Raw genomic sequence first — 27057 nt, 5'->3', positions numbered from 1 at the left:
GCTGATTCATTACAGGCCTAGCCCTGGGTCCAAGAAGTCGATGCTCGATGCACTAAGTCATGCAGTCCGATGTGCAGATGCATGAAATGCCTAGCTGAGGGTCTGAAGAGTCGACACTTGATGTGCTTAGTGTGCAGTTTGAAGTGCTGATGCCCAAAATGCCTAGCCACAGGTTCAAGAATAAGACACTCTATGTGAATTGAATTCTGGGGTTTTACGTGCCAAAACCACAATTTCATTATGAAGCATGCCGTAGTGAGGAATTCCGGATTAATTTTCACTGCCAGGGGACCTTTAACCCGTCTCCAATGCACGGCACACGGGCATTTTTGCATTTCACCCCCATAGAAATGCGGCCGCCAAGGTTGGGATTTGAACCCACGACTGCATGCTTAGCAGTACAACACCATAGCCACTAAGCCGTCGCTGTAGGTGGCGCTCAACGTGCTTCATAGCACAGTTCGTGGCGCCGATGCATGAAATGCCTAGCTGTGGGTCCGCGGCGTCGACGCTCGATGTACTTGATTGCACAGTCCGAGGTGCGGTGCGCAAAATGCCTAGCTGCGAGTCAGAGGAGTCAATGCTTGACGTACTGAATTGCGCAGTCTGAGGTGCCGAGACACGAAATGCCAAGCTGCGGGTTCGAGGTGTCAATGCTCGAGGTGTCAATGCTCGATGTGCTTAGTCGCACAGTCGGAGCTGCCGATGCATGACATGATTAATCACAGGTCTGAGGAATCCGCGCGCAATGTGCCTGAGCCCAGAGTGCGAGGCGCCGATGTGTGAAATGCTAGTCACAGGTCCATATAGTCTGCAACCGATGTACATATTCGCGGGTCCGAGGAGTCTGCACAAGATGTGCTTGATCACCAAGTTGGAGAAATCAATGCGCGAAATGCTTAGCTGTGGGTCCAAGGATTGCAGGCGTGATGTGCTTGGTCGTCAATTTCAAAGCACCAATGCTTAAAAGGGCTTCGCTGCGTGCCTGAGGGTTCCGCGCGAAGCTTTGTCGTGCAGTCTGCTTCGCCAATGCTCGGAATGTTCAGCCGCACTTATGAGATGTCCACAGGCGAAGAGATTGGCTATGTTTCTACGAAGTTTGCATAGGCGTAGCATCAGTTTTGACACCAAGATTACGGAGACGGTTGAGAGTTGGTAAGGTGCAAAGAGTAAAGCAGACGACACTCCTACGAAGCGAACGCCGGACCAATGGCGAACTGCGCTGGAGTCGTGTGGTGGGCCCTAGCCAATCTGAGACTTAGGAACAACCTTCCATCATTTGCTTTTTGTGCCCTTGCTTCTCTGCGGAGGACATAGCTGAAGCGGCAAAAATGCACTTTCGGATGACACCAAGATGGTGGCACTCAGCTCTGCCACTAGAGAGATATTAACGTGCATTAAGGGCCCCGTGTCGCAAAAATTCCGGTGTCGGCGTCCCATGCCCAGCGTCGAGCCTCTTGCGAGTGAAAAATAATTCCAAACTACGCATACCTACCACACAGAACCTCTATGTAGTCCAGAGAACTAACTGAACTAATTGAATTTCTTAAGGTGATATGTGTCAGAAAACTCTAAACTACGACTTACACACAACCTACGGACATGATAGCACCAAACTGTAAATTGAATAGATGAGAAAACATAATTCTGTTACACAGAAACTCAAACACAAGCCCCTTTTCCAGCGTTTCTATCATTAATAGAGCGGCGTACCCTGTTCCTTGCAACACCATCCAGATTGTGCTTGCCTCTACGCATCTGCAGCTCACACAAGAAACTGTGTTTCTACCAGAAAGCTTGCCTTTGTGATTCGGAGATTTGCTAATACCGAAATAAGAAACTCTGTGCCCCATTGTTTCCACGTGAGATCGGCGGCTACATACCATTCTCAATCGCGCACGCCTCGCACGCCTCGCACCTTTCCTTGTTCACATGGGACCTAGCAGCGGGAAAACGTACACGATTGCAGTCTGCAGCAAGGAATTGTGGCGCGTTTCAGTTATCGCCAGCCAAAAGCATGCGCTACGCTTCTGACGGCACTATTCACTGTGAAGCAGATAGGCGAAGATGTTTATCACAATAGGATTGGCGGCAATAGCTGTGAATGCCACGTGCGACAACTCCGGAGAAGATTTGCTGGTACCGAAATGAGAAACTGACTGCGCGCTGACATTTTCATGTGAGACGGGCACGCAAGTATTGCGGTGAAGCTGCCGCAGCAGGCAGCCATATACTGTTCTCAATCACACGCGCCTCGCGCATTTTCTTGTTTACATGGTATCTAGCGGCCAGGAAACGTGTCATAAGATCGCAGTTTGGCAACGTACTGAACGTTGGTGCCAAAAAATCTTGTTTTCCAGGAACATATGAACTGATAAGTAATGAGCTAACTCTAGTGGGTAATTTTTTTTGTGTTCTCGATTGCGAATGTTGGCACCAAGAACACGCACGTAACCGGAACATATCAAAGAGGTTCTACTGTATTTGAATGTCCTGGGGGAGTTCAGAAGTGTCTTGCATGTACCTCAATTTCTCAATTACTAGAGCTTTGTTCGTGATAAAATTGACGACTTAGACGTTCTTCAGGACTAATCTATCGCTTTGGCTTGACTTAATATTTACCTTTAGTGTACCTCTAACTTATATTTAATCACTCTCAGCTGGTTGAAAACATGCTCAATTCTCTCGTTTCCAAAGGACCATGGACAGGCTGCATGTTTGTGACACGTGAGCACAAATTATATTGTAAAGAAAGATTTTATCCTGCCAAGAAAGAAGAAAACACTGCACTAAAACCGCTAATAAACCTGCTACCCGCAAAAGAACAAATTTTCCCAGTAGGCACCACACAAAACCACTAAGCTTAGCGGGAAAACTGCTCAACTAGCAAGAGTGGTCCATTGTTCAGAATGTTTTGCATCTTATTACACAAATAACATAAAAAAGAGCCCACGAGCATGCTAACCTTGCTGAAAATTGAACCTGTGGCCTTACAGAGGGCAGCTGCAGACTGCCACATTACCACGCCACCATAGCAGGTGGACAATAATCATTTCATGCTTGAATAAAACAAATTAGATGCAAGCATTGCAAGCTGCCCACCTTGACAATTTCCTCGCCATCCAGCTTGGCGAGCCCAAGCAGCGCTTGTGGCACATCGTCGGGCTGCTCCTTCCAGCGCAGCAACGCCAATAAGTCCCCTGCATAGATGGCCACGTGCATCTCGTCACCAACATGCATCATTATCCTCAGATCAAAGTATGTTTAAAAATAAACTTTCTGCAGTGATGATGGCATCCCACAAGTGAAGACCAATCACGGCGACTATTTTATTAGCAGGAAAAAAATAAAAGCATTTGCATTTGGTGGAGATAAGGAGCCCTTTCTCCTTGCTTCCTGTGGGTTTAAGTAGGCCATTTCCCCACTTGGATTGTGCTTGACGTGTCATTGTATCACTAATTTTGTGAGAGATCCTGCTATCAAAATTGAGCCGAAGGTAATATTTTAGTCAAAAAAGAATGCAAGCTTTTATTAAGCCCTTATCTACAGTGACAAATTCCAAAAAAGAATTGTTGAAGTGCGTAATTTTCTTGACCTGCATATTTTGGTGGCTATTTTCCGCAAAGATAGCCAAAATTTCACGACGAGTTAACCTGTCATTGGCACCAGGGGACGCTCGTTGTGATGAAGAGTGCCCTTGTCATGTGCAGTTAAGGGTTTCATAATCCTACCATTTACACTAAAAGAGCAAGACCACTTGCACAATGCATAAACTCCTACCACTTATTAACTGCCCTATTACTCATCTTCCAGTATGAAACAGTGAAAAACAAACTTGGACAAAAAGAAGAACCTATACCCAACCAACTCTGCCTGCCTGGCCATGTGCTTCTGCACTATTATTATACCGTAATGAGAATTAAAATATGGCCCTTACCGTGCTGAATATTAATTATGCTAAAGTCTGGCGTGCATCATGCTAGAAGCACATTATACTGCTAACAGCTGATTGATGACAAACTTTTCTTTCACTCAACTGTTCTGGGTAAGCTTGGTGGAAATGAGCAAGGTGGTGAGGTGCAGAGCCTCGTGGCGCGCCTGGGCGCCTCCTGGTGGATCTGCCCGCAGGACGGGCAGTTCGTGTGGCCCATTGGGCAGCACGGTGCCCCGCTGCAGCAGGGGCAGCAGGGCGCAGGCCAAAAGCCGCGGCTCGCGCCCGCTGCGTGCCGAGCAGTGGCGTAGCTCCACACGCACGTGGGCCCCTTCCAGGGGTTCGAGGGGCAGGCGCACGTGGACGGCCTCCCCCCACCTAGGGTTGCACGTACGACACAGCACCAGGGAGCGCCACTCGTGCGACGGCTCTAGCTGGCCCACGCCACCACTTAGGCAGTCCTGTGAGGGCGGAGGAAAAGAATCGAGTTAGGGGCCTCAGATAAATAGTGTCTGCATGGTGCAAATAGCATTTGAGATTTTGCATCATGTAATTTTGTGAATACAGCACACTGCCCCGAAACCTGCCCTGGAAGCTTTGCAACAGTGGACGTGTCGAGAATCCACGCGGCGTCCAATGAAGCGCTAGAACTTGCCTTGCACCATGTTCGACTGGATTACTGAGCAGCTTGTAACATTTGTAAGCAAGGAATGATGATGCTGTGTGTCACTGTCTCTCATTCCTTGTAAACCATGAAGAGCGAAATTACAACTGTGTTGCAGAGGCATTCAGATACCCAAATACAGCTTTTTTGCTTATTTTCTTTCTTTTTTTTCTTCCTTTTTGGTGCACTCGTATGGCCATAAATATGGCAAGGGAACAAGAATTCATGATCGCCAGTCAGACAGTAGAGTGTGCAGGAGTACATTTATTTAGATCAATTGCTCACAGGGGTCCCTGATCATGGGAAGTAAATTTACTGAAGAATAAAAATGTGCTGGAGGTCATACAGCAGGTATTTCCAAATCCTGACGGGACTCTTACTCCCAACGTTAAAAAGAAATGTGTACATGCACTGCCCTCTACCGGTGCCAACATACGAGGCAGTAACTTGGAGGTTAACAAAGAAGCTCGAGAACAAGTTAAAGGGACATTAAAGTGAAGAATGATTTCTTCTGCATCAGTAAATTACCATTCTACAACACCAAAAACACCATTCTTACAACAATAACACGTTTGGTAAGCCATAAAAAGCGCAAGAACCAAATACGGGTGGTGAGCCTACTTAAGTTCCCACACCTGGGGGTTGTGACGTCTTGGATTTTGATGGCATCTTCTAGGGTCCAGTGATTATATACAGCGGTACAGATTTCGCTAGAATAGCAGCTTGGGCTTGTTGGTTTTCCATCCTGCTAGTAACAGCGCAAAATATAGACAAGGGACGAGACAGGAAGACACCACAAGCGCTGTTACTAGCAGGGTACAGATTGACTACATTGTGTTCTAAAGGAACCAAATATTAAACATGGCAAGTTTTGGGAACCTTTATTCAGCCAACGCAGCCTAAATCCGAAAACATACTTTGGAATCCCTGACGTCACGCTGACACACCGGCGCTGGGGTTTCGGTGCGAAATTCAAATACTGATACTTGGACCTTCATTTTCTCACCTAATAATCAAGCTATTTTTTTTAAATGACTGCCTGCAGAGTTCTCAAACAATGCTTCATTAGTCTAAACTGATTTATTGTTTTGCTTTAGTGTCCCTTTAAGGACCATGCAAAGAGCAATGGAATGAAAAATGTTAAGTGTAATGTTAAGAGACAGGAAGAGAGCAGTGTGGATCAGCAAGCAACTGGCGACAGCCGATATTCTAGTTGACATTAACAAAAATAAATGAAGCTGGGCAGATCGTGTAATGCATAGGACAGATAACGGTGCACCATTAGAATTACAAAATGGGTGCCAAAGGAAGAGAAGCACAGCTCAGGACAGCAGAAAATTAGGTGGGGTGACTAATTTAGAAAATTTTCAGGTGCAAGTTGGAATCTGTTGGTGCAGGGCAGGGTTAATTGGAGGTCACAGAGAAGAGCACCCGTCCTGAGGTGGACATAAACATAAGTTAATGATGATGGTGATAAATATACAGTTGAACCCATACATAACGAACTCAACAGTTCCATGAAAAGTGGTCATTGTATCAGTAGTTCATTATATGTGAATTCGCCCTTTAAAATATGCCAAAATGAATTACACTGAAGCTGGAATTAACAGTGGCAATTCAACACCACTTTGATCTGAAAATCAAATTTTCTCTGTCTTCATTTTTTTCCCAGGTATTTTCCTGCATCTAGCTGCATCTTTCTGTTAAAAACAGTCTAAAGAACGAAATGCTTCATCGTAGCTTTTTGAGAACAGTGCCCGGACAGTTCTGATCACCTGCCATTTCGAAACTATAAGAGCATCTACCGCGACTTTTTCTTCAAGTGCTTATGATATATGTTAGTATCGGGGGGCCACGAGTGGATTCTGCAGAGGATAGCGGAGCTTTCTAGTTGGCTAGAAGCAGAAACTGCTCCAGCATGCCGGCATTTTGCAAAGGTCTTGCCGTCACAGCTGCAGCATCAGCCACAAGCACACCGAGAGCTGTGAAGTTACGTTTTCTATGTCGCTTTGTCTGAGAAAGCACAAAGTTCAAAAGTTACAACCCCACCGCAAGCCGTTATCAGCAACAATGAATGAAGCGTAGAAGAATCGTGACCTTCCGACAGTGGCATAGCAACCACCGACTCTTTCCAACTTTGCTTGGCAGTGGCGTGTCATGCTGCATTCACGCCAACTCGGGCCAAGTGAATATCAACAGCAACGATAAAATAGCAACGCTTGAGCTGCCGTTAGTCAAAATAGTCCAAATAGGCGTACTGCATGCAGTGCTGCATGGAGAACTGCGCAATACGAGAGTGAAATACGAGATAGCACCGTCACGCACGCCATCTCGGCATGCCGGTGCTATCTCGGAGGCCACGGCTGCTGTAACCTACACTGCCTCGCCCTGAAGCACACTGGAGATGTGCCTTGAGGCATAGTTAGCCCAGCAGGATTGAAAGTGAGTGGGCCTCTTCAACTGGTCCTCCCGGACTGCCCAGGACTGCCCGAGACGCTGCGCACGCAACACTCATTGGCGAGAAGCACAATTGCAGGCAGTCCGGGACTGTCAGGGGTGGATAATCGAAGAGGCCCAGCAACTTTCCTAGCGACTTCTGGAATCCGCACGATGCGCACTGCGGTGTGCCTAGTTTGGACGCATTTCCAAACATCAGGTGCACATACATTTTTCTAAGACTGGTCTGAAGTGTTCGCTGCAAAAGTATGCCACTTTTGAAAGTGTTTATTAAAGTTTCAACAGGCGGGGTTTGAAAATCAAATCATAAATGAAGTGAAATTTGGTTGTTAACTTATAAATTGTTAAATCTGTCATCTTTATAGGTGGGTTCAACTGTACGTAACATTTTGAGACATTTACAAGTTCAAAGTGTAAAAAAAGAAAGAGGACAGCCAGATTTGTACAGTTTCTAGCAAGAGACTTCATTTTTAGGAATAGACAAACCCCTCATCTGAACCACTTGGACACCGCGAGCGTATAACCCTGCAAGATAACTATAGCTGTGCACAGGTAATTTTTCTGACCTAAACTGTTTTTTTTTTTTGTTTCCATGGCACTCGACACTAGCACTGCCCACCACCACCACTGTCAATCATATGCTTTTCTGAACACCGATGTCACTCTCTGTACAGAAATCACTGCCACGGCTTCTCCAATACCGGTAAGTTCTGCGATTTTCTCTCTGGTACCTGCTAACTTGAAAGTGCGTTCATGTTCTCATACAAGTAATGCTCTGAAATTAACATTTTTTGAAACCTGCACGTCTAAGCTATAGCCATGTACAGCTTTCGAAGGCAAGGGCATTGGCCCCCCATAGGCAGATGCACACGAGCCTCCAGCAAAAAACATGCACTTTAGACTGACATGAGCTGGATGGCCAGCGACTCCGTCGACTGAGAACATGGCAGCCCGCTCTTTAGACTGGCCCAAGTCACATCAGCGAGACTATTCCTTTAGTCATGGAGGCAACATGGCAGCCATGCTTCGGTCATCTGGGTGGGGCCCTCTCCTGCCTTCTTAAGTTGTACCCGACTATAGATGCGTGTAATGTATGCTCAAAATCTCGACAAATGCTCTCAAAAGGACAATTTCAAAGTTGTTTCGATCCTCAAAAGGACATTTTTGTGACTGCCATGATGCTTTGGTAATTGCCTGTGACATCTGTAATCAATCCATGGCTTTGGAAATTCATCATACATTCTTGCATGTACAATATGTAATCCTAAAAAAATTCCAACCTGACACACATATTGGGCTCTCTTAAGCAAGTATTCCAATCTCTGCGCAAGCCTTCAGGCACACAACAATTAGTATAGCTGTTTGATAATTTCTCGCAACTCCTTCATTCACTTTATGATTTCAAATGTTTCCCAGCTATATTTTCCTATCTGCATACAGTATTCGTACAAAGTTTTAACCTGATGCGCCAAGTAGTCCTCCCTAAGCGCTCTAGTTAAAATGTTTCAGAGCAGACCCTTCCAACATTTATATTTATGTTTTTGGACAGTTTTATGAATAAAAACCTTTAGTGTCAAAGAAAAAAAAATTCAAGGTAGACAAAAAAGAATGCACATGAGTGCCCGCCTGTGTCCTCTGTCTACGCAAATTCATTTATTTTTCACTTTCACACTTTGAAGTCATGAACGTCACAGGATGGAGAAGATGGTGTCCAGGGTGTTAGGTTAGGTTAGGTGTTAGTTGCTGGATCAAGGTTAATGCAGGCTCCAACCTGGGCACAACACCACATAAGCTCCTGCTCGTAGCCAGCAGATGACGAATGCCACAAGGGCATCTAACCAAAGCATATCCAACGTCTTCACGTGTTGTGGCCAAGGTCCAGCTGGCAAACACCAGATGGGCAACCAGTTTTCCTTCTGCTTTGAATTCGGCGCTACGCCTACGTCGACCATCTCCGTCTACATGTAAGCCTGCCTTCCAGTGCTTGTGTATACTGCCCATAACTTTGTTGAACTTTTGCTGTTTTCAAACGTACCACAGCGATAGCACTTATGTTTCGCTTTGACTAGTTTCTTTGACTAGACCAATGCTTGTACTGTATTTTATGTCCTGCTAATACAGTATGTGTTTGTTGTTTGTACACAAGCGGCCTCGTCGTTCTCAATGCCTGTTCTTTCATCATACTTTTGTTTTGTAGCAACAGCGACATCGACACAATCACCCTAGGAAGGAAGACGAGGTCAGGCGATGCCACAAGCAGCGTGGGAGCTTAGTTGGCAGGGAACTGAAAAAATAAAAGATCAGTTGAGTTTGAGTATGGCTTCGGTGCTGCACAATGTCTACTCTCTCTCATGTGCTCTAGTTTAACCTGCAAACCCGAAGCACATAGCTTTGTGACAGCCTCGTTCCGTGCCAACAAGAACGAGCATAAACTTTTATACAAACTTCTAGGAATTCTAGAGCTCTCCACTGACCTGGAGAATGCGTCCATCTGCGGACACCAGCATAAGGCGGGCTTCGATGTTCTTGGCAGGACCGGCCAGGTCAGCCCGGTCCAGAGTCAGGTAGAGGTCGTTGCGCACGTCCCCTGGCATGATCACTTCGGGAAAGCCTCGCATGCGTACCACAAGCAGACCCTCTTCCTCTGAGTCTGACACCGGCCGCAAGCACACACTTAGTCCTGGGTGAACGCAAACATAAAGGACCTCTACCACACAGTTTGTGAGATGCAACATGCCATATGTAATATTTTTCCTCTAAGCAAGCAGCGGTCCTCATATTTTCGGTTCTTATGGGCTATCCCTGATTTGCTCAAGCCCTTATAAATTAAAAGAAAAAAATTTGGGTTAAGAATAGCACAGAAAAAAAAAGAAACAGATGATGTAGGGAAGCTAGAATAAATCAAAATGCACTATGTTTTCAATTTGCCAGGATTAAAATTTTGACAGCTTACATCTACAGTTATAGCTTTGTTTTTGACAAAAACATGCCCAACAACATCTGCTGGTAGAAACAATGGTGTGGAGGAACTATAGGCCTTCAGTTTTGTTTATAGATCTATGTGTATATGCTAATATCCATCCCTCTTGGAGTAAGCATCAAGTGCCTAATCACATTGGGTGCAATGTACTGTTACAAGAATTACACCTTTCATCACACAATTGATAGATGAGGTTTGAGGCTTCTATGTAACACAACGGCTATGAAAGAAGGTTCCAGATTAGCTCTGAACACCTGCGGTTCTTTGGTGCCCACCCTAAGCATGGTACATTAGTGCTTTTGCATCCTGCCTTGGTCAGTCAGTGAGTTAATTCACTCAGCCTGCTCATCAATCAATCAATAAATCAATCAACATGGTCCCATGATAATGTTTTTGCCACCATCTTGCGTGATCCATCTGCTATGTCAGCCCTTATGTGCCCAGGCAGCTGCACAAGTGCACCTCTTCAGCTTCGCATGGTCACATGTATCGCACAAAGCTACAATGTTCCAAATTAGGTAGGGGTGTGTGAATACCGAATAGTAGATTTCAAACCCAATATCAGATATTAGAAAATTACTCAAAAACATAATGCTTACAAATATTGGACTTTAAATTTGGTGCTGCACAAGCTCAGAAGTCTCCTATCTTTGCATAACAAAAATGTAGCAAGCTATGGGCAACTTATATACACTAAAACCAAGATGTACAGTATGGTCTACTCTTAAAGAGAACACCAAATTAGTATGCCAGCACTGATTACAGCGCAGTTCTAGTATATGAAGGTGAGGAAAATATTTTCTTTATCACTAGAAGTTCTGTTCCATAGAATCAAGTGATTTTTTTTTTTATCTAAAGCTAATGAATTAGTAACATATTGTTGTACCGAACACCAATGAGGTTCTGTCTAACAGCAGACCTGTGTTTTGCAGAAATATTTTATTCATTGCAGAGAAAGTGATACCAAATTCACGTCAATGGTCACTCTCAAGCATTTCAAGTACGTCTATGCGAGACAGGTTTTGTTTTGTACTGCACAGGCATCATTAAGCTATTGCTGCCATCAGAACAATTTGGGTCTCTTGTGCACTCACCCAGACTGGGCTGCAGCGGCGCCATCTTGTGGCCCATCTTACGGACAATCAACTCGTGCAGCTGGTGGAAGTCTGCCTCGTTGCAGCTGCACATGCACGTAACACAGGCCTGTATTGTAGCAATAGATGTTATCCCAACTTCCTAGTACAGTGGAATGCCGATTACACAACTTTTTATGCGAAGCATATTACAAGAGCTCAACCCAGCTCCTCAGGCACGGCGGTGTCGCCTTCAATACCACGTGACACCGTGACGTCACGACAGAGGAGAAGTGGCTTTGGCTCAACGCTTGCAAGATGGGCTGGGTGGGAATCGAACCAGGGTCTCCGGAGTGCGAGACGGAGACGCTACCACTGAGCCACGAGTACGATGCTTCAAAGCGGTACAAAAGCGCCTCTAGTGAATGCGGTGTTGCCTTAGAAACGAGCTGTTTCTAAGGCTCAGGCGTGCGTCGCTTGCTCAGGCGCACATTTCGTTGCCGCGCCGAACGCTGCGTTGCTCGACGCTCACCGCGTCCAATGCGGGACGCGTAGTCGCTGCGCCGTAGCCCATTGTCTTACACCCCTTGGCGGGTCGACGGGAATGCTGTCGCGTTCCACTCTTGAAGGCGAAGCAGAGTAACGCATGAGTTGTTTCTTCGTCTAGCCGAACCAAATATAGCCAAGCAACAGCAGTTCACCAGGCTAAACAGTGGTTCAACAACTAAAATAAAGGCTAGTATGCTTCGCATCCTGGGCTTAACCTTACCTAAGCCACAGCCATTTTTTTTTTTAGAATGCGTGAGAACGTCATATAATTCGGCCGTCATGTAACCCGACCAACAAAACTCATGCTTATAATACACAGCTTCGAAGAGCTTCAATTTCAACTAGTATAGTCTAATACTATGCAGGACTATAAAACCAAAACCACCAATATAATTTTGTGTAGACTAGTGTAAGGGCCGCACCCGTGTAAGGGCCACACCCCCAACATGGCAGCCAAAAATGTGGGAAAAAAATTTTCCATTGGAGAAGCAATCGCGTTCGGTGCCCTGATGCCATGCGCATCGTCAAAATTTCACGTGCTGTACACTTTTGCCTGCCCCTACTAGATGGCGAGAGCTGCACGGTGACCTCTGATGCAATGGTACATTCTGGGATCCGAGATGGGCAGCAGTCACCGGTGCCATTTTGACTGAAAGGTTCAGTCCCATTTAAGGGCGCAGCTCGTCAAAATTGTGAAAAAGAAAAAGTTAAGCCCTTACACAAGTCTACATGGTAGATGTCAAAAGAACACTGAATGCTTTATTGCAGGAATTTAGCATGCTATGTACCATGATCCACACCCGCCAGCACGCTAAAACACTTTTTTACCTCACCTACACAGTTTAAAAAAAATGTGCAGAAACCATAGACAATAATTGTCAATGTAACCGAATAGCTTTAACGAATGAATCCACGAGCGAGCGAATGAGCAAATGAATGAGCAAGAGGCAGATTACCTCCAAACCATGGTGCGTGGCTGTGTAAGTGCTCAGCCGCACTTACAGCCATGCACAGTCGCAGCCGAGACGCGTGCCAACTTACCCCCACTCTGCTCCCCCCCCACTTCCTCACATGCGATTGATCACATTACCGTAAGTTCGCTCCCCTCCTGCTCTTTCCCTTTGCTTGCATGAGAAGGCGGCACATGTGAAACCACCATCTTTCTTGTCTCACCCTCGTGCAATTTCACTCACATTTAAAGCACATAGTGTGCGGGGTGCGATACGACCTTAGTGCACTTGGACTTTGTATGCAACATGATGCGGCTTCACTTCAGCGGTCGCTCTTGTCGTGTGGTCCGCGAGTTGAGAGGTGCAGGTGTGTTTGCAAACAGCCACTTGTAATTCAATCAAGCATTTATTGTCTGGGCATTCCCTTGCGGCGGCAGTGAAGTTTCATTATATTGAAATCGCATACAAATGCACTAGCAGCCGGGGTGTGCCAGTGAGGTGCTCATTGATACAATTTTCAGTTACTCATGAAGTTGGACTTTTATCAGCTGCCGTTAAATGTTTGCATTACAAACATTGGTAGAAACATGCAGCCCTATCTCTACAAAAGTAGTGTTCTGCTGCAACCCTACACGGCAGTACATTGAGTATAGTGAAACCTCGTTACCGTAGTTCGCCAGAGCTCAGAAAAAGTACATACTAAACGGTAGTACTGCTTAGGCGAAATTGAGCGAGATCACCCACTTACCTGTAAAAAATGGAGCTATGAGAGACTGTGATGAAAGGGCAGAAAACTTGCAGTATTTATTCACTCTACGCGATAAAAGTGTGTTATTTTCATTTGATGCTGCGGTGGGCTAGTAGCAACAAGGGCGGCCTCGAACTCACTCAAGCTACGAGCCAGCTTTTCCGCCAGCCCCCTTCTTCTTGGAAAATACCCGCATGAGGCTGACATAATACACAGCATCTGCCACTGCCGGGCCTGAATCGCCCGTGCTGTCGCTTTTCATGTCGTCCTCATCACTGTCATTAGGCAACACTTCGGCAATAACAGAGGCAACGATGGCGAAAAGTCGAACCTCGAAAAGTCGAACCTCATAGCCGACATATTTTCATGGTCACAGCAGTAGTGCCAACCAACTTCTCCTTCACATTCCAAATGCCACACACCGTAGTCAACGGTAGATCCCTCTCGAATGCAGGCACCGACTACTTCTTGCCAAACTCGACAGCACAAACGATGTCTAATTTTTTTTCTATGCTGATCCCCCGTTTTTGTCCTAGCTTGCACGACACCACAACACGGGCCACAACGCTCCGACTCTGGCACAGCGTCGAAATGATGATGTGGCTTCACCCTTCCAAGCACCCTCTGCATTTTTGCTTGGAGGCCATTCCGATCTCTGAGGCTTGTTCAGCAGAGCCGCCGTACTGCCGTGATTTTGCTACAAAAAGTGGAAACGCTAATTGTTAACCGATACGTACATGATAAGCTGGTGAAGTTTATGCGGATACAAAACGCATTTTGTTCAATGGCCACTGAGTCGGGGATTTCACTTTACTACTTTAAAAATGAAACTACTGTATAAGCAGGTATGGTTTAATAAGGTTTTACTGTATCGATAATGAGCTAACATGAAAGTTGTTCATGAAGATAACAGCAGGCACTTACATTTCTGCTCTTGCAATGTTATGTTAACAATGCCTGTCTACGACAACATGTACATTCTATGATTGTAGCGAACATGCATGTGAATCTTCGTAAGCCCGCCCGGCTCGGTGGGCAACATTGGCCACCGCACCAAATAAATACCGACGAGCACAGCTGCTCAGCAGTCAGTCATCATTCACCATCACCTCGATACAGAACGTCTGTCTAATGGAGGGTGCCTCGAGCCCTCCCTCGTTCACAAACCCAGGCAGATCGTGACACTGGCGACGAGTACCCACGCTGCCGCAAGCGGCGAAACACTGCCCACTACTGCTGCCGCCATGCCTCTGTACAGAAGGCTCGAGCCGTTCGAGGGAGATGGGTCTGCTTGGCCAGTCTACGAGAAGCAAGCTGCTTTTCCGACTCCTCGTGACAATATTCTTCCGGTAGAATGACACACTCGAGACCAAAGAGCGGCAAATTTTCCTGGCCAGTTGCAGGACTCGTGTCTTCAGCCTCCTGTTCGACCTTCTCAAGCCAGCCACACCGCATCTTAAGACGCTGAGTGAGCTGCTCACCATACTGGGCTCGCATTTCAACCTGGCACCCCCCACATTAATGGAGCGTTTCTGCTTTAATAACCAGAGCCATTGGGAAAGAGACCCTCGGGCAGTTCGTTGCTGCGCTACGAGGGTTAGCGAGTGGCTGCACCTTTGGGGGCCAGCTGGACTCGCTGCTCTGGGACTGTTTCATCAGCGGCATCAACAACCCTGCCATGCAGACGCGACGTCTGCATGGCGGGGTTGCCACGTACTACAAGCCGCTGTTGGGGCTCTGGGGCCTGACAAGGCAGTTCCCGTGCAGGCATTACCTCGAGTGGTACCTCGAGTGGTACGCTGGGCCTTGAGGCTGGCAGCCTACAGTTACCAGCTGGTTTACCGTCCTGGAAAGGACCTGGGACCTGCTGATGTCCTGAGCTGCCTGCCCTGCCAGGGATGCCTGCTGCTGTTCTAGAATCTGCTGAAGTGTTCGTGCTGGAGCATGCATCCCCGGAGGCACTCTCCAGATCTGCGGGATCACAAGTGACCAGCCGGGACCCAGTCTTGTCTCAGGTGGTCAAAGCAGTGTCCCTGGGGAGGAGTTGGTTCAGCGGTCCTATAGCCACAAGGTCACTGAGCTGAGCCTACAGCAGGACTGCCTACTATGATGTTCCAGGGTGGTGATCCTACAAAGTCTCCGGTCCAGGGCCCTGCAGTTGCTGCATGCGGGTCATCCTGGCGTGGAAAAGACCAAGATGGTGGCCCGGTCCCGTTTGGTGGCCTGGCCTAGACCAGGACATTGCTCACATGGTGCAGAGCTGCCAAGTCTGCCAGGAGCATCAGCGGGCCTAACGTCATGTGGAAATCACCCCTGGTTGTTCCCACAGAGACCCTGGTCCCGCCTGCAGGTGGATCTTGGTGGGTCCTTCAAGGGCCATTACTTCCTGGTGGCGGTGGATGCCTTTTCGAAGTGGGTGGAGGTTCTACCTGTCACCGCTTCATCAGCAGCCAAACCACTGCAGCACTGCAACAGGTCTTCGCCACTCAGGGGTTGCCGGACGTCGTCGTGTCTGACAATGGTCCTGCTTTCTCGCCCGCAGAAAGTACCTGGCCTGGCTGATGAACAGAATCCACCGAATGACAGTTCTGCCGTGGCACTCTGCTTCAAATGGTGCAGCTGAGTGGGTGGTGCAGACCATCAAGGACGAGCTCAAGAAGAGCCAGTCTGACAATTTCCGGATGCAGGTTGCCGAGGTACTGTTTCATTACTGGACCACACCCCATGATGTCACTGGCCATGCCTCCTGTGAGCTCCTGCTGGGTTGGATGGTCAAGACACCCTTGGACGTCTTGCATCCGGACCTCCGATCCACAGCGCTCCTGAAGCAGCTGAAGCAGAAGCTGGCTGCCAACTGAGGGTGCCATCCCGGGACTTTGCCAGAGTCAGGAGCTCCAGTCTTCACCAGGAACTTCCGTCCTGGCCCATCTTGGTCCGCCAGACAGGTGTTGTCTACTGCCAGTGCCTTATCACTGCTCGTCCGCATGCCAGATGGGACCACGTGGCACTGACACGCCGACCATGTTAGGGCTCGCCTCGGGACCTGGCTAGCGCCCTCAACTGCCGCTTGAGAAGTCCAGCCCGCAGGAGGACCAATGGCAACACCAACCACTTCCAGCAAAGCACCACCCACCTTGGAGGCGGTAAGTGTTGCCAGTGGTGCGGCACCCGTTGGGCCGGTGTCAAGTCCATCACCACTCTCAAGGCCGGCCATTGCGGATTCTCCAGATGGAGTAAGGCTGGTTCAGGACGCACCCGGTGTTGCCACACCCAGCCCGTCAACACTGGTGCCCAGGTGGAGCACTCGACCGTGGAGGCCGCCGGACCGTAACTCGCCTAGATAGCAGGCACCATCGACCCGGCTGGGACAGCGGCGGAGCCTTATACATTGAGCCTGGACGTATTTTGTTTGCATCGACCAAACAAACCGGGGGTAAGGGATGTAACGAGCATGTGACGGCCCCCTGGGCATAATCTTCGTTAGCCCGCCAGGCTCAGTAGGCAAGATTGGTCACCGCACCAAATAAACACCGACGAGCACAGCCGCTCAGCAGTGAATCATCGTTCATCACGCAGCACCATGCATCGTTCAGCACCATGCTGCGGAGCGTCTGTCTAACGGAGGGTGCCTCGAACCCTCCCTCATTCATGAACCCAAGTGAATCGAGCACAAACCTTTGGCCTATGTCACAAGGCAATCTTTATGAGAAAAAACTAGCCTCCTTCAAGAGAAGGCACTCACGTGACTAGGCGAACAGCATGCTCAGTCTCGCCACCCATGTCCCATGGCAGGGTTGCCAGGTCAATGACACCACAGGCTAACGGCCGCCGATAGCTCTCGTGGTCGCCAGATCCCTTGTCACCCAACAGTCGACCTGCATGTCATAGGCTCAGATTCAGTGATCATTGAATAATGCACTTAACTGAGTGATTTTACTATCACTGCTTGATAAACTACAGTGTACAGGACCTACCAATGATGGAGAATAAATCATAAATCTAACGAAAGGGGGCTTGTATAATGTTGCTTTCATAAAATGTTAGCTGAACAAACATTACGAAGAAACAAGCAAAAAATACTCAGAAATACAATACATTTTAACAAAGTGATGCTTTGAATAAATATATTTTGTTATCAAGTGTTTCCTGTATATATTACACAATGTTTACAGTGTTGAAAGATCCGCTGCCATCTAGAAAAGGGACACTCACAACTGCCACAAATTACACCACAAGCGCAGGACTATGCAATAAGTGGTTTGCCTGCACAGGTGTTACTAATACAGTAGAACCTTGCTCATGCGTTTTAGAAAAAACCTCAAGAAAAAAGTTGACAGTCACATTAGCATACACTAAACAGGATGAAGGCGCACTCACGAGACATTCGTTATATTACTTCACACTCTCATTCGAATGCATTGTTACTTCCGCTTGTTTTCTACCACCAAAGGTAGAGGGTTTGAGTGCCTTAATTAACTATGCCTTAATTAACACCAAAGGTTATGGGTTTTACCATCATTGTTGGCATCATCAATTTTGGTACCACTGACCCACCAAAGGCCGATGGTTCAACTCCCACCAAACGTCGTGGGTTCGAGTGCCTTAATTAACTTTTCCTTATTAACACCAAAGGTCCTCGGTTAGACCATAGATGGTGGCACCATCAATTTTGGTACAATTGAATTTTGGCCCCACCAAAGGTCGACGATTTGATACTCTCCAAAGGTCGTTGGTTCAAGTACTTTAACTCTATCTTAATTAATTGTGCATCAAATTATCAATTATCATCATCAAATTATCATCATCAATTAAATGTGCACCAAAGATCATAGGGTCAACTCCCATCAATTTTGGTGCCACTAAATTTTGGTGCCATAACACCGAACACCATATTTGCTGACCCGTGAGCCACTTGAGGCTTTCGCCTTAAATTGCACTAACCATAAAAATGTATGATCCTAGTAAACTAAAAAATTTGATAGACTCAACTGTAGTTGACATTTATGAAAGGTGAAGCATTGCACAAATTGTGGCATGAATTGCAACACGAGGCACGAGACACTGACATACGTTGAGCTGGTTGGGCTTCAGTGGTCCGAGATATGTTTTGTTATTTTCTATTCCACAGTGTTAAGACTGTGACAGGAATCCTAAACGAAATCGAACTGATGGGAGATGAAGGATGTCGCAGGAGTGAAACATGATGCTTGCATCACCCTGCCTGGAGCAGGGAGTGGCAGCACATTTGGGTTATTACCTACTAAAAGCATGCAGTAGACTTACAACGGCACTACGCCAAACAGCCTGTAAAACAGATAGGTGAAGATGCTTATCACAACAGCGCTGGCAGCAATAGCTGTGAATGTGGCATGCAACGACTCAGGAGGAGATTTGCTGGCACCAGAATAGGAAATTGAGTGCATGCCGGTGTTTTCAAATTAGACGGGTAGGCAAGTATAGCGGTGAAGCTGCTGTGGCTGATGGCTGCAGTTCTCTATTGCACACACCTCGCATATTTTAGGAAACGTATCATACGATCAATTTCTGGAAATGGGCATTGGTGTCGAAAGAACATGTCAAAAGAGTTGGTGTCGAGAGAGTGTCAGCCAACTTTGCGTGGCTGACACCAAAGTTGGTGTCAGCCACGCAAAGTTGGCTGACGTGTTGGTTCTTTATTCTATGGTGGAACCACAATGTGGATGAAGTGGCCAGTGACCACAGCGGCAGGTCTGGTGGTTCCGATGTGGAGTGAAGTTTCGGTTTGCGAATGCTACACATGTATTCTTACTGCAAAGATAAGTTATCACAATTTTTGCGGTTTCAAAAATGTCTCCACGAAATTTACCGTGCATAATGAACCCGCACCCCGCACTGCTTCTGTATATTGGGAATAAAAGTGCGTTCATTGCGTGGGTAAATGTGGTACTTTTATCCTTTACCCAACGACCCACATGGGGCCCTGCAAGGTATTTTAAGTTAATTAATTCAGTGCTATAAACAATCGCCATACTTTGCTTCATGTTTATTCAGAAAGAGAAACAACAGAAGTATACACAATTGTAAAAAGAGGCAAGGGAAAAACAACCTGTGCGGATGACTCGCACCACCAGGTGAAGTTGTTGCCCTTCGGGCCGGTAGACATCCTGTACAAGAACATAAAGAACGTTGTGAGCTGGATGAATACAAAATACAATTGGCAGAGTGCAGTGCACGTGCACTGAGGAATTATTACTTCAAGACACATATTGTTAATTTTGCCCTTTTTTACCTCTGTTTTGTTAGCAGTCACTTTTCATAGCAAGGTCACATATTATGGTCACATCCTTTAATGCATAACACTTCACAACTTAAAGTGCAAATAGCAGTGGCAACAGAAAGGCTGCTCTATGGGTAACACAGCCAATTTAAAAATGCAGTTCAACAAAAAAGGGTAGCGTATAACGTATGCATGTTCCCAACCGCATGCCCACGTTGTGCCTCCGTGAGGCGTACCACATGCCTGTTACAGCATTTCAGGATAGACTGATGGCTGATCTGCTACCGCAGCGTCCAAGCGAGACCCAGAACTTGCCCATATCTCGTAGGCAATCGATGTTCTGTGTTGGTCATTATACGATGTCCGCACGCATAAAAGTATGCTGGACAGTGCTATTCTAAATTAGTATGAATGCATTACACATAGTTACTTGGAGTTACAATAAAAATTTTGTTGATGTAATCGAAAGAGCCCTCTCCTTCCTTTAGTGTAATGTATTATAGCTCACATTATACTGGTGGTTGTGCTATATTCTTGCAGATGCAGTACCTCCACAACAGTGAATAGGTCGCGTGTCTCACACTGAAGAAAAACAACAGAAGGAGCTCACTGCACAAGCTGTGCTTCAGGAGTCCTGCTTGCATGAGGCACAAAACATAGGAAAAAGAAAATAATGTTTTTGCAGTCCTTTTCCGAGCAATGGCTACAGCAAACAGCACAGCACCACTTCATTCTGGTTGGGTGCAAGTGCAGCTTTTGTCTTGCACATTTGTTACTTTTAAAGCGCCACCTCCAATCTTGAGCTTATTATTTGACAGCCAAAGCGATGAGTGACAGTTAGGACAATGTCAAATGTATCTTAATTTACAAGTGTTTGCTGATGGTTGACACAACTGGGCGAGAAGAGACAGCTAATGGTGATTGCTAATTCCTAAATTTTCCAAGTTAACATGAGTCAAATACACAATCTTTGAGTGCAATGGCTTACTACTCTATTTATCGGTGACAACATAACTGCGATGGTCAAACATGTCGCAATAACCAAACTTACTAATAAATGCATGTGCAAGTGCATTATTTGATATTCAAAGCTAAGTATTTGTATTCGATGCATATTAGAAAATTTTGATATTCACACGCTCTACTAGCAATCTGTCATGGAAAGAAACATGTTGAATACAATAAATGCTCATGAACTCGAAGCTGTAAAAACCACAAAATTTTTTAGGTAAGCGGAACAAAAAATTTAAGTGCTCTGGCCCCGCATAGACCACATGGAGCCTTTCCAAAATATCGCTAGTAATATTTTTGGTCACTTTCGCGGGCATTGGCACCATGGACATTGGCTCTACAGGCAATGGTGTTGCTGGCAGTTTGCCAAGACAACATGTTCGGCATTGAGTCAAAATGCTTAATCATTATGCAATATTTCAAGCCAGTCATCTGAGCGTAACCGTTTTCAGGCATCCAAAAAGCTGATGCTACATTATAATGAATTCCAGACAAATTAACTTCGAAAACCGAAACTACAGAAGAGCACAATTGCCATACCTTCAGTAGACGCTCATGGATGACACAGTGTTTATGCTTCAGTGACGAGTGAACATGAAACAAGCGTACTTATATATCAAGCTGTGATCTCTCTGAAATGCTGTAGGCTTGAATGCTGGCTTTCTTTGGGTGCAGCGCATGGGCTGATCGCACCAGCTCCAAAAGCTGATCATCCTCTCAAAGGTCGCAATTAATATGCTGTGACCACAATGATGCGTCAATGACAGTGTCCTAAATCAGAGGGGGAAAAATAAAAAGACTGACTCACAGTTCACTGCTGCCGTGTGAAGCCACAAAAAGTGGTAGTGAGAAGCCAAGCAAGCGTGCGCGAGTTGTGCTAGATAAAAGAAGTGGGAAAAATAAGCAGGGAGCAGTGCCTGGATAGTGAGCTGCCACCAAGTAAAACGCAAGTGCAAGCAACGCTGCCGATACCTGTTCCGTTGCCTTTGTTGTGGTCCTACAGTAAACCTCATTAACTCAAAGCTGCAAAAACTGAAAAAAAAAAATCCAAGGTAAACCAAATTTCAAGATAAGTGGAGTTTCGAGGTAAGCGAAATCACGAAAATTGAAGCATGCTGGCCACACATAGACCACGTGAAGTCTTTTTAAAATGCCAGCAGTAATATTCTCGGTCACTTTCGCGTGCCATCGGCTTCGGACATGTCCGTGTTTACGCGAACGGAGTTTCTGGCACAAGACAGCATGCTTGGCACGGAGTTGGGACGATTGATCCTAATGCAGTATTTTAAACCAGTCATGTCCAGACATCCACAGAGCTGACGCTGCTACTTTCTGCACTATAATGAATTTCGCGCAAATTAACTTCGAAAACTGAAACTGAACTGGCAAGGGCACAATCATCAAGCCTTAGTAGCTACGCCCATGATTGGCACACTGCTTTTGTGCCTCACTGCTGTGCCATCATGAAGTGAGCATCCTTACCTATCAAGCCGTAATGTCTCTGAAACGCTGAGGGCTGACACGGTGGCTTACTTTGGCTGCAGCGTGTGAGCTGATTGCGCCTGCTCACAAGTGCTGATCATCTTGCTCAAGGTCACAATGACTATGCCATAGCCATGTCGATGCGTCACTGACAGCATTGTAAATGGGAGGACAAAAATAAGACTTCAGCTCCCAGCTCATCGCTGCTTCTTGAAGCCACCACAAAGCGGTCGTAAGCAGCCAAGCAAGTGTGCACATGCGATGATAGGCCTAAAGAAGAGGGAAAGATAAGCGGAAAAGCATGCCACCTGTTCTGGCTAGCAAGCTGCCACTGGGTGAAAAGTGAGTATGCAAGCAATGCTACCCCGTTGCCTTTTCCCTAGTATTTTCGACATTGGGATTTCAAGATATCCGGAATACAGCACAAAAGCTTTTAGACACGAGAGGTGAAAAACGCGTGGATTGACGCCATTAGCAGAAGAAAATTTTAACCTAATTGATATTTCCAGATATCGGAGTTCGAGTTAATGACAATTTATTGTACTTACAAAGTCTAGATTTCGAGATATTTGGAGTCTGGTGGAAAAAATTTTCGAGGTAAGGTAAAGCCACATGGGTAGACCATGGCCAGAAAAAAAATTCCACTGAACCGATATTTCGAGATATCAGAGTTCGAGTTAACAAGGGTTTACTGAACATGATATTTTAAGCTGACCATACTCCAGGATGCTTAAAAACATGTTTTCCTCGCGCTGTCTTCATTAAGATTGCTTCTGCACAGCACTTTACATGCGTCCTCAGATTACCGTATTTGCTCGAATCTAATGGGCACTTTTTTTTTCAGATAAACCGGGTCCAAAAATTGCGTCCCCATTGGAGTCAGGTGTGACTCTAAATCTGCGTTACATTGCCATCGCATTTAGAAATGGCCGCCTATCTGCCGTAGCTTCCTCCATGTGCTGTAGTACGTGCTCAGGCAATGCCTCCTTTGGCTTAGGTTAGTTCAACATGTGTCTTCCCGGTCTTCCCATTTTCTGCATTTGCTCTATCAGCACGGAAGTGCCAACTGCAAGGACATGCAGAGTTCATCACGATGCCGCAATCAAAAGGAAAGTGATCACATGTGCAGAGACCAACAGAAATTGGGCCGCATCCTGGGCGTTCAAAGTTCCCGAAACTTGCGTGTGGGACTGCCGCAAACAGGAGAGGTGTTCTACAGCAGCGGTTACTACGTACAGCACGGCCGCACACAGCACCCTATCTTGAAAGCAATCTGCAATGGACACAGTGTCTAAGCATCCAGGCACACCACGCTGTGTTCTCATCACTTAGTTTGCATTGAAGCGAGAGACCGCACTAAGGTCAATTCGCTCGCTCTTGCTACCACACTTCCTCACTGCAGTGTTTTGACTGAGTTTCTGTGGTCATTGACTGAGATGTGTTCATGTTTACTTGTGCATACTTGACACCATGCTTGTTAATTTAGTTAGTAAACGAATGTTTAAAAATTTATACAGCCGATAAGCTACTATCCCTATTTTTCATATTGCTGTCTACTAATTTGCTATCGTACCATATTTACTCGATTCTAAAGCACCCTCGATTGTAATGCGCACCCATTTTTTGCGACCAAAAAGAAACGGACAAAAAAACACTCTCGATTGTAACGCGCACCCGTTTGCCATGACCTAAAGAAAAGGCGCTCACCTCACTGTTTCATACAGAAATAAAACTTTCTCTCATTCGAAAAAAAAAAAAAAGGATTTACTCCCAATGTACTAAAGTTGCGATAACTAAAAAAAAAGTCGCAGTTTCGCCCGAAAGGCGAAGTATCGATTACAATGGCAAATTAGTAGAAAGCTATACGAAAAGTAAGGCTAGTAGTTTTATCAGCTGTATAAACTTTTAAACATTCGCTTACTAGCTAAATTAACAAGTGTGGTGTAACACGCGCACGAGCCAGCATGAACACGTCCCATTTAACGACACTTAAAACTATCAAAACACTGGAGCGAGGAAGTACGGTAGCACGAGCGAGGGAATTGACCTTTGTGCGGCCTTTCGCTTCAATGCGAACTAAGCGACGAGAACACAGCGTGATGCACCTAGATGCATAGGCTCCTGTCTCTGTCGCAGATCACTTGCAAGATATGGGCCACTTGGCAGCGTATGTAGCAGCCGCCGGTGTAGAACACCTCTCCTGTTTGCCCCAATCCCGCATGCAAGTTTCGGGAACTCCAAACGCCTGTGATGCAGCTCGATTACCGTCCGTCTCCACAGACGCGATTATTTTCCTTTTAATTGCGGCATCGTCATGAACTGAGATACGAGGTGGCCGTTTTGAAATGCAGATGGCGATATGGTAACGCAGATTTAGGGTCGTACTCGATACGAATGCGCACGCAATTTTCAGACCCGTTTTATCGGAAAAAAAAGTATGCATTAGATTCAAGTAAATACGGTAATCCATGCTTCGCCTTTCGGGCGAAACTGCAACTTTTATTTATCGCAACTTTAGTGCAATAGGGCTAAATCTGTTTTTTTTCTAAATGAGAGAAAGTTGTATTTCTGTATGAAAGAATGAGGTGCATGGTACTGTAAAGGACTTTTCTTTTTTTAGGTCACGGCAAACAAGTGTGTGTTACGATCGAGGGCGCGTTAGAGTCGAGTAAATACGGTATGCCTTATCAGTTTTGGATCCACATCACTCCATATTGACTGATGCAACTGAAGCGGTACAATATTGTTCTGCTCGTTTTATATTAGCAAACTACCATCATACAGCTAGCACAACACAAATGAAAACCACGCTTATCATCCCGTTATTAGCTGTTCGGCAGAAGCAAGCTTGCATTTTCCTTTTCCTAAGGGCCTGTTTACGCTCAAGCCGCCCATCGCCGCAAGCCGCACCGCACGCGTGCGGTCGCGCGGAAAATTGCACATGTCGAACACTTCTGCACAAATTTCGGTATACATTGTGTACGGTTTAGACTGTGTACGCAGTGTGAACGGAAATTTGTGCGCAAGTGTTCGGTATGTGCAATTTTCTGCGCGACTGCACGCGTGCGGTGCGGCTTGCGGCGATGGGCGGCTCGAGCGTAAATAGGCCCTTAAGGCTGCTTTCATAGTGCAGCTCTCTGGTTTCTCATGATCCATCCCTCACCATTTTAGCCTGATTGTTGAGATCAATGCCATATATGCAATGTATCTTCCTGTATCCTGCAACCACCCACATGCTCACAGTCATTTCTTTCCAAAACCTCTGTCCATTTAGAATGAACTACCCGCATCAATAGTGAACATACATGATTTCATTTTTTCAAAATTGCTTTAGTTATATGAACCAGGGCTCTAACCTCGTTTTCTTTTGTTGCTCCTTTGTATAAGTGCCACCTAACAAACTACATTTGGCACTGCAAATTGCTTTTGTATTTACTTCTCTGACGTTTTACTTTGTTGTATCTTTTTATCCTAACTTTCTAACTTCGAATTTCTTTTTATAGTACTATGTTTTTTACACTGTATTCTGTTTTTGCTCCTCCCTTCTATACTGTACTGTATGTGCCTTGAAGGCATTATAAATAAATAAATAAATTACAACAGGAGCTGCGATGAAGGCAACTCTACATTCTCCTTTATTCTTGATGAGCCAGGCAAATAATGCCAAGTGGTATATTGAACAAAGTGTGATACTGAATGGAGTGCTTCATTTAAACAGTGTGCTAACTCAGGCTGGGTGGTACATACTTTAGCAAAGGAACAGCGCTTAAGAATAGGACAAGGAAGATGGCTCCCTTGTCTCGTTGACTGCTGTTCCTTTGCAGAAGTTTTACATGTATTGTTATATCGAAGTGTTGCTTGATCCTGGCTTCACTATGTACCAACAGCCAAGTGCACATGTTGAAGTGAAACAGGCCAGTATGCCTCGCAAGAACAACCGAGGAAAAGATACACTCATGATAGCTGGACAAGCGCATCCAGGTTACCAAAGCGTCAAATATGTCCTTTCATAGTGTGTTCTTGAGACTCACTAGCCCATTTCACTTCAACACGCACACCCAACAAGCCCCAACCTTGTTGGGGCTTGTTGGGTGTGCACACACCCTTCTACTAATGCCCTGCCACAGAGAGCTAGACCAACTGCTTCAAACACACTACTTAGCTCCGCACAGCACAACTGCATTTTCATATACAGTCCATATTCTATATTCTATGTTCCAGTTTCTGATGTTATACAAAAACATCATTGTATTGAAATCAGACCTTTCATGCAAATAAGTACAGTTGCCGATCGATTCTTTCTGCATGAAAAGGGATCCCAGAATTTTCCAAGTTATCGGGCAATCGGAAAGGGTGAATTTGAACAAGAAAACGATTCATTTTGATAAATCTGGGAGTCGGCAACGAATGATATGTTTTCATGCCATGTCGACGATATCTTCACATCAGCGGTACGAATTAAGTGAAGCCAGTCACACTGTCATGAGCACTCAGGCACTCGCAGCTGATAATGAATGTCGCCTGCACTGGGACGACGATATCATTAAAGGCGCCGGCAGGGGAGCGAATGCTTCGTCCGCCTCACGCTCCAACGGGTCACCAAAACTTGAGATTATGCAACCTCTAATACTAAATGCATGAAAAGGCAGCTAACATGATGCCATGCTCGGCACGCCCACTTTTTGCACACGAAGCACATCACCTTTAAAGCAGGATGCGTAGCACGTACACGCTCAGCCGCACTTACAGCCATGCCGCCACAGCTGAGACGCACACCAGAAATTGAGACCTGCACCAAATACCCTCCACTCCACCTCCTCGAGCGTGCTTGATCACATCACCGTTAGCTCACACCTTTTCCCCTTTTTCCCTTTGCTCGTGTGGAGAGGCGGCACTCATGAAGCCACCATCGTTCTTATCTCAGGCTCATGCACTTTCATTCGCACCTAAAGCATA

At 46.1% G+C, this 27057-nt stretch overlaps 1 protein-coding gene across 1 annotated transcript in view; it reads right to left on the bottom strand.

The window, feature by feature from the left end:
- Positions 1–27057, bottom strand: part of spg (dedicator of cytokinesis spg) — a 180427-nt gene that overhangs the window by 128510 nt on the left and 24860 nt on the right. The window contains exons 8-13 of the mRNA XM_065428472.2: positions 19438–19495; positions 17095–17227; positions 11127–11212; positions 9527–9732; positions 4038–4392; positions 3103–3200 (exon numbers count right to left, since the gene is read on the bottom strand). Coding sequence (XP_065284544.1) covers positions 3103–3200; positions 4038–4392; positions 9527–9732; positions 11127–11212; positions 17095–17227; positions 19438–19495 — 936 coding nt within the window. The remainder of the gene's footprint in view (positions 1–3102; positions 3201–4037; positions 4393–9526; positions 9733–11126; positions 11213–17094; positions 17228–19437; positions 19496–27057) is intronic.

This window comes from Dermacentor albipictus, chromosome 5 (assembly GCF_038994185.2).
Source record: "Dermacentor albipictus isolate Rhodes 1998 colony chromosome 5, USDA_Dalb.pri_finalv2, whole genome shotgun sequence".
NCBI classification, from domain to species: domain Eukaryota; kingdom Metazoa; phylum Arthropoda; class Arachnida; order Ixodida; family Ixodidae; genus Dermacentor; species Dermacentor albipictus.
Note: the sequence above shows the minus strand (reverse complement) of the source record. Positions and strands in the feature narration are given on the sequence as shown.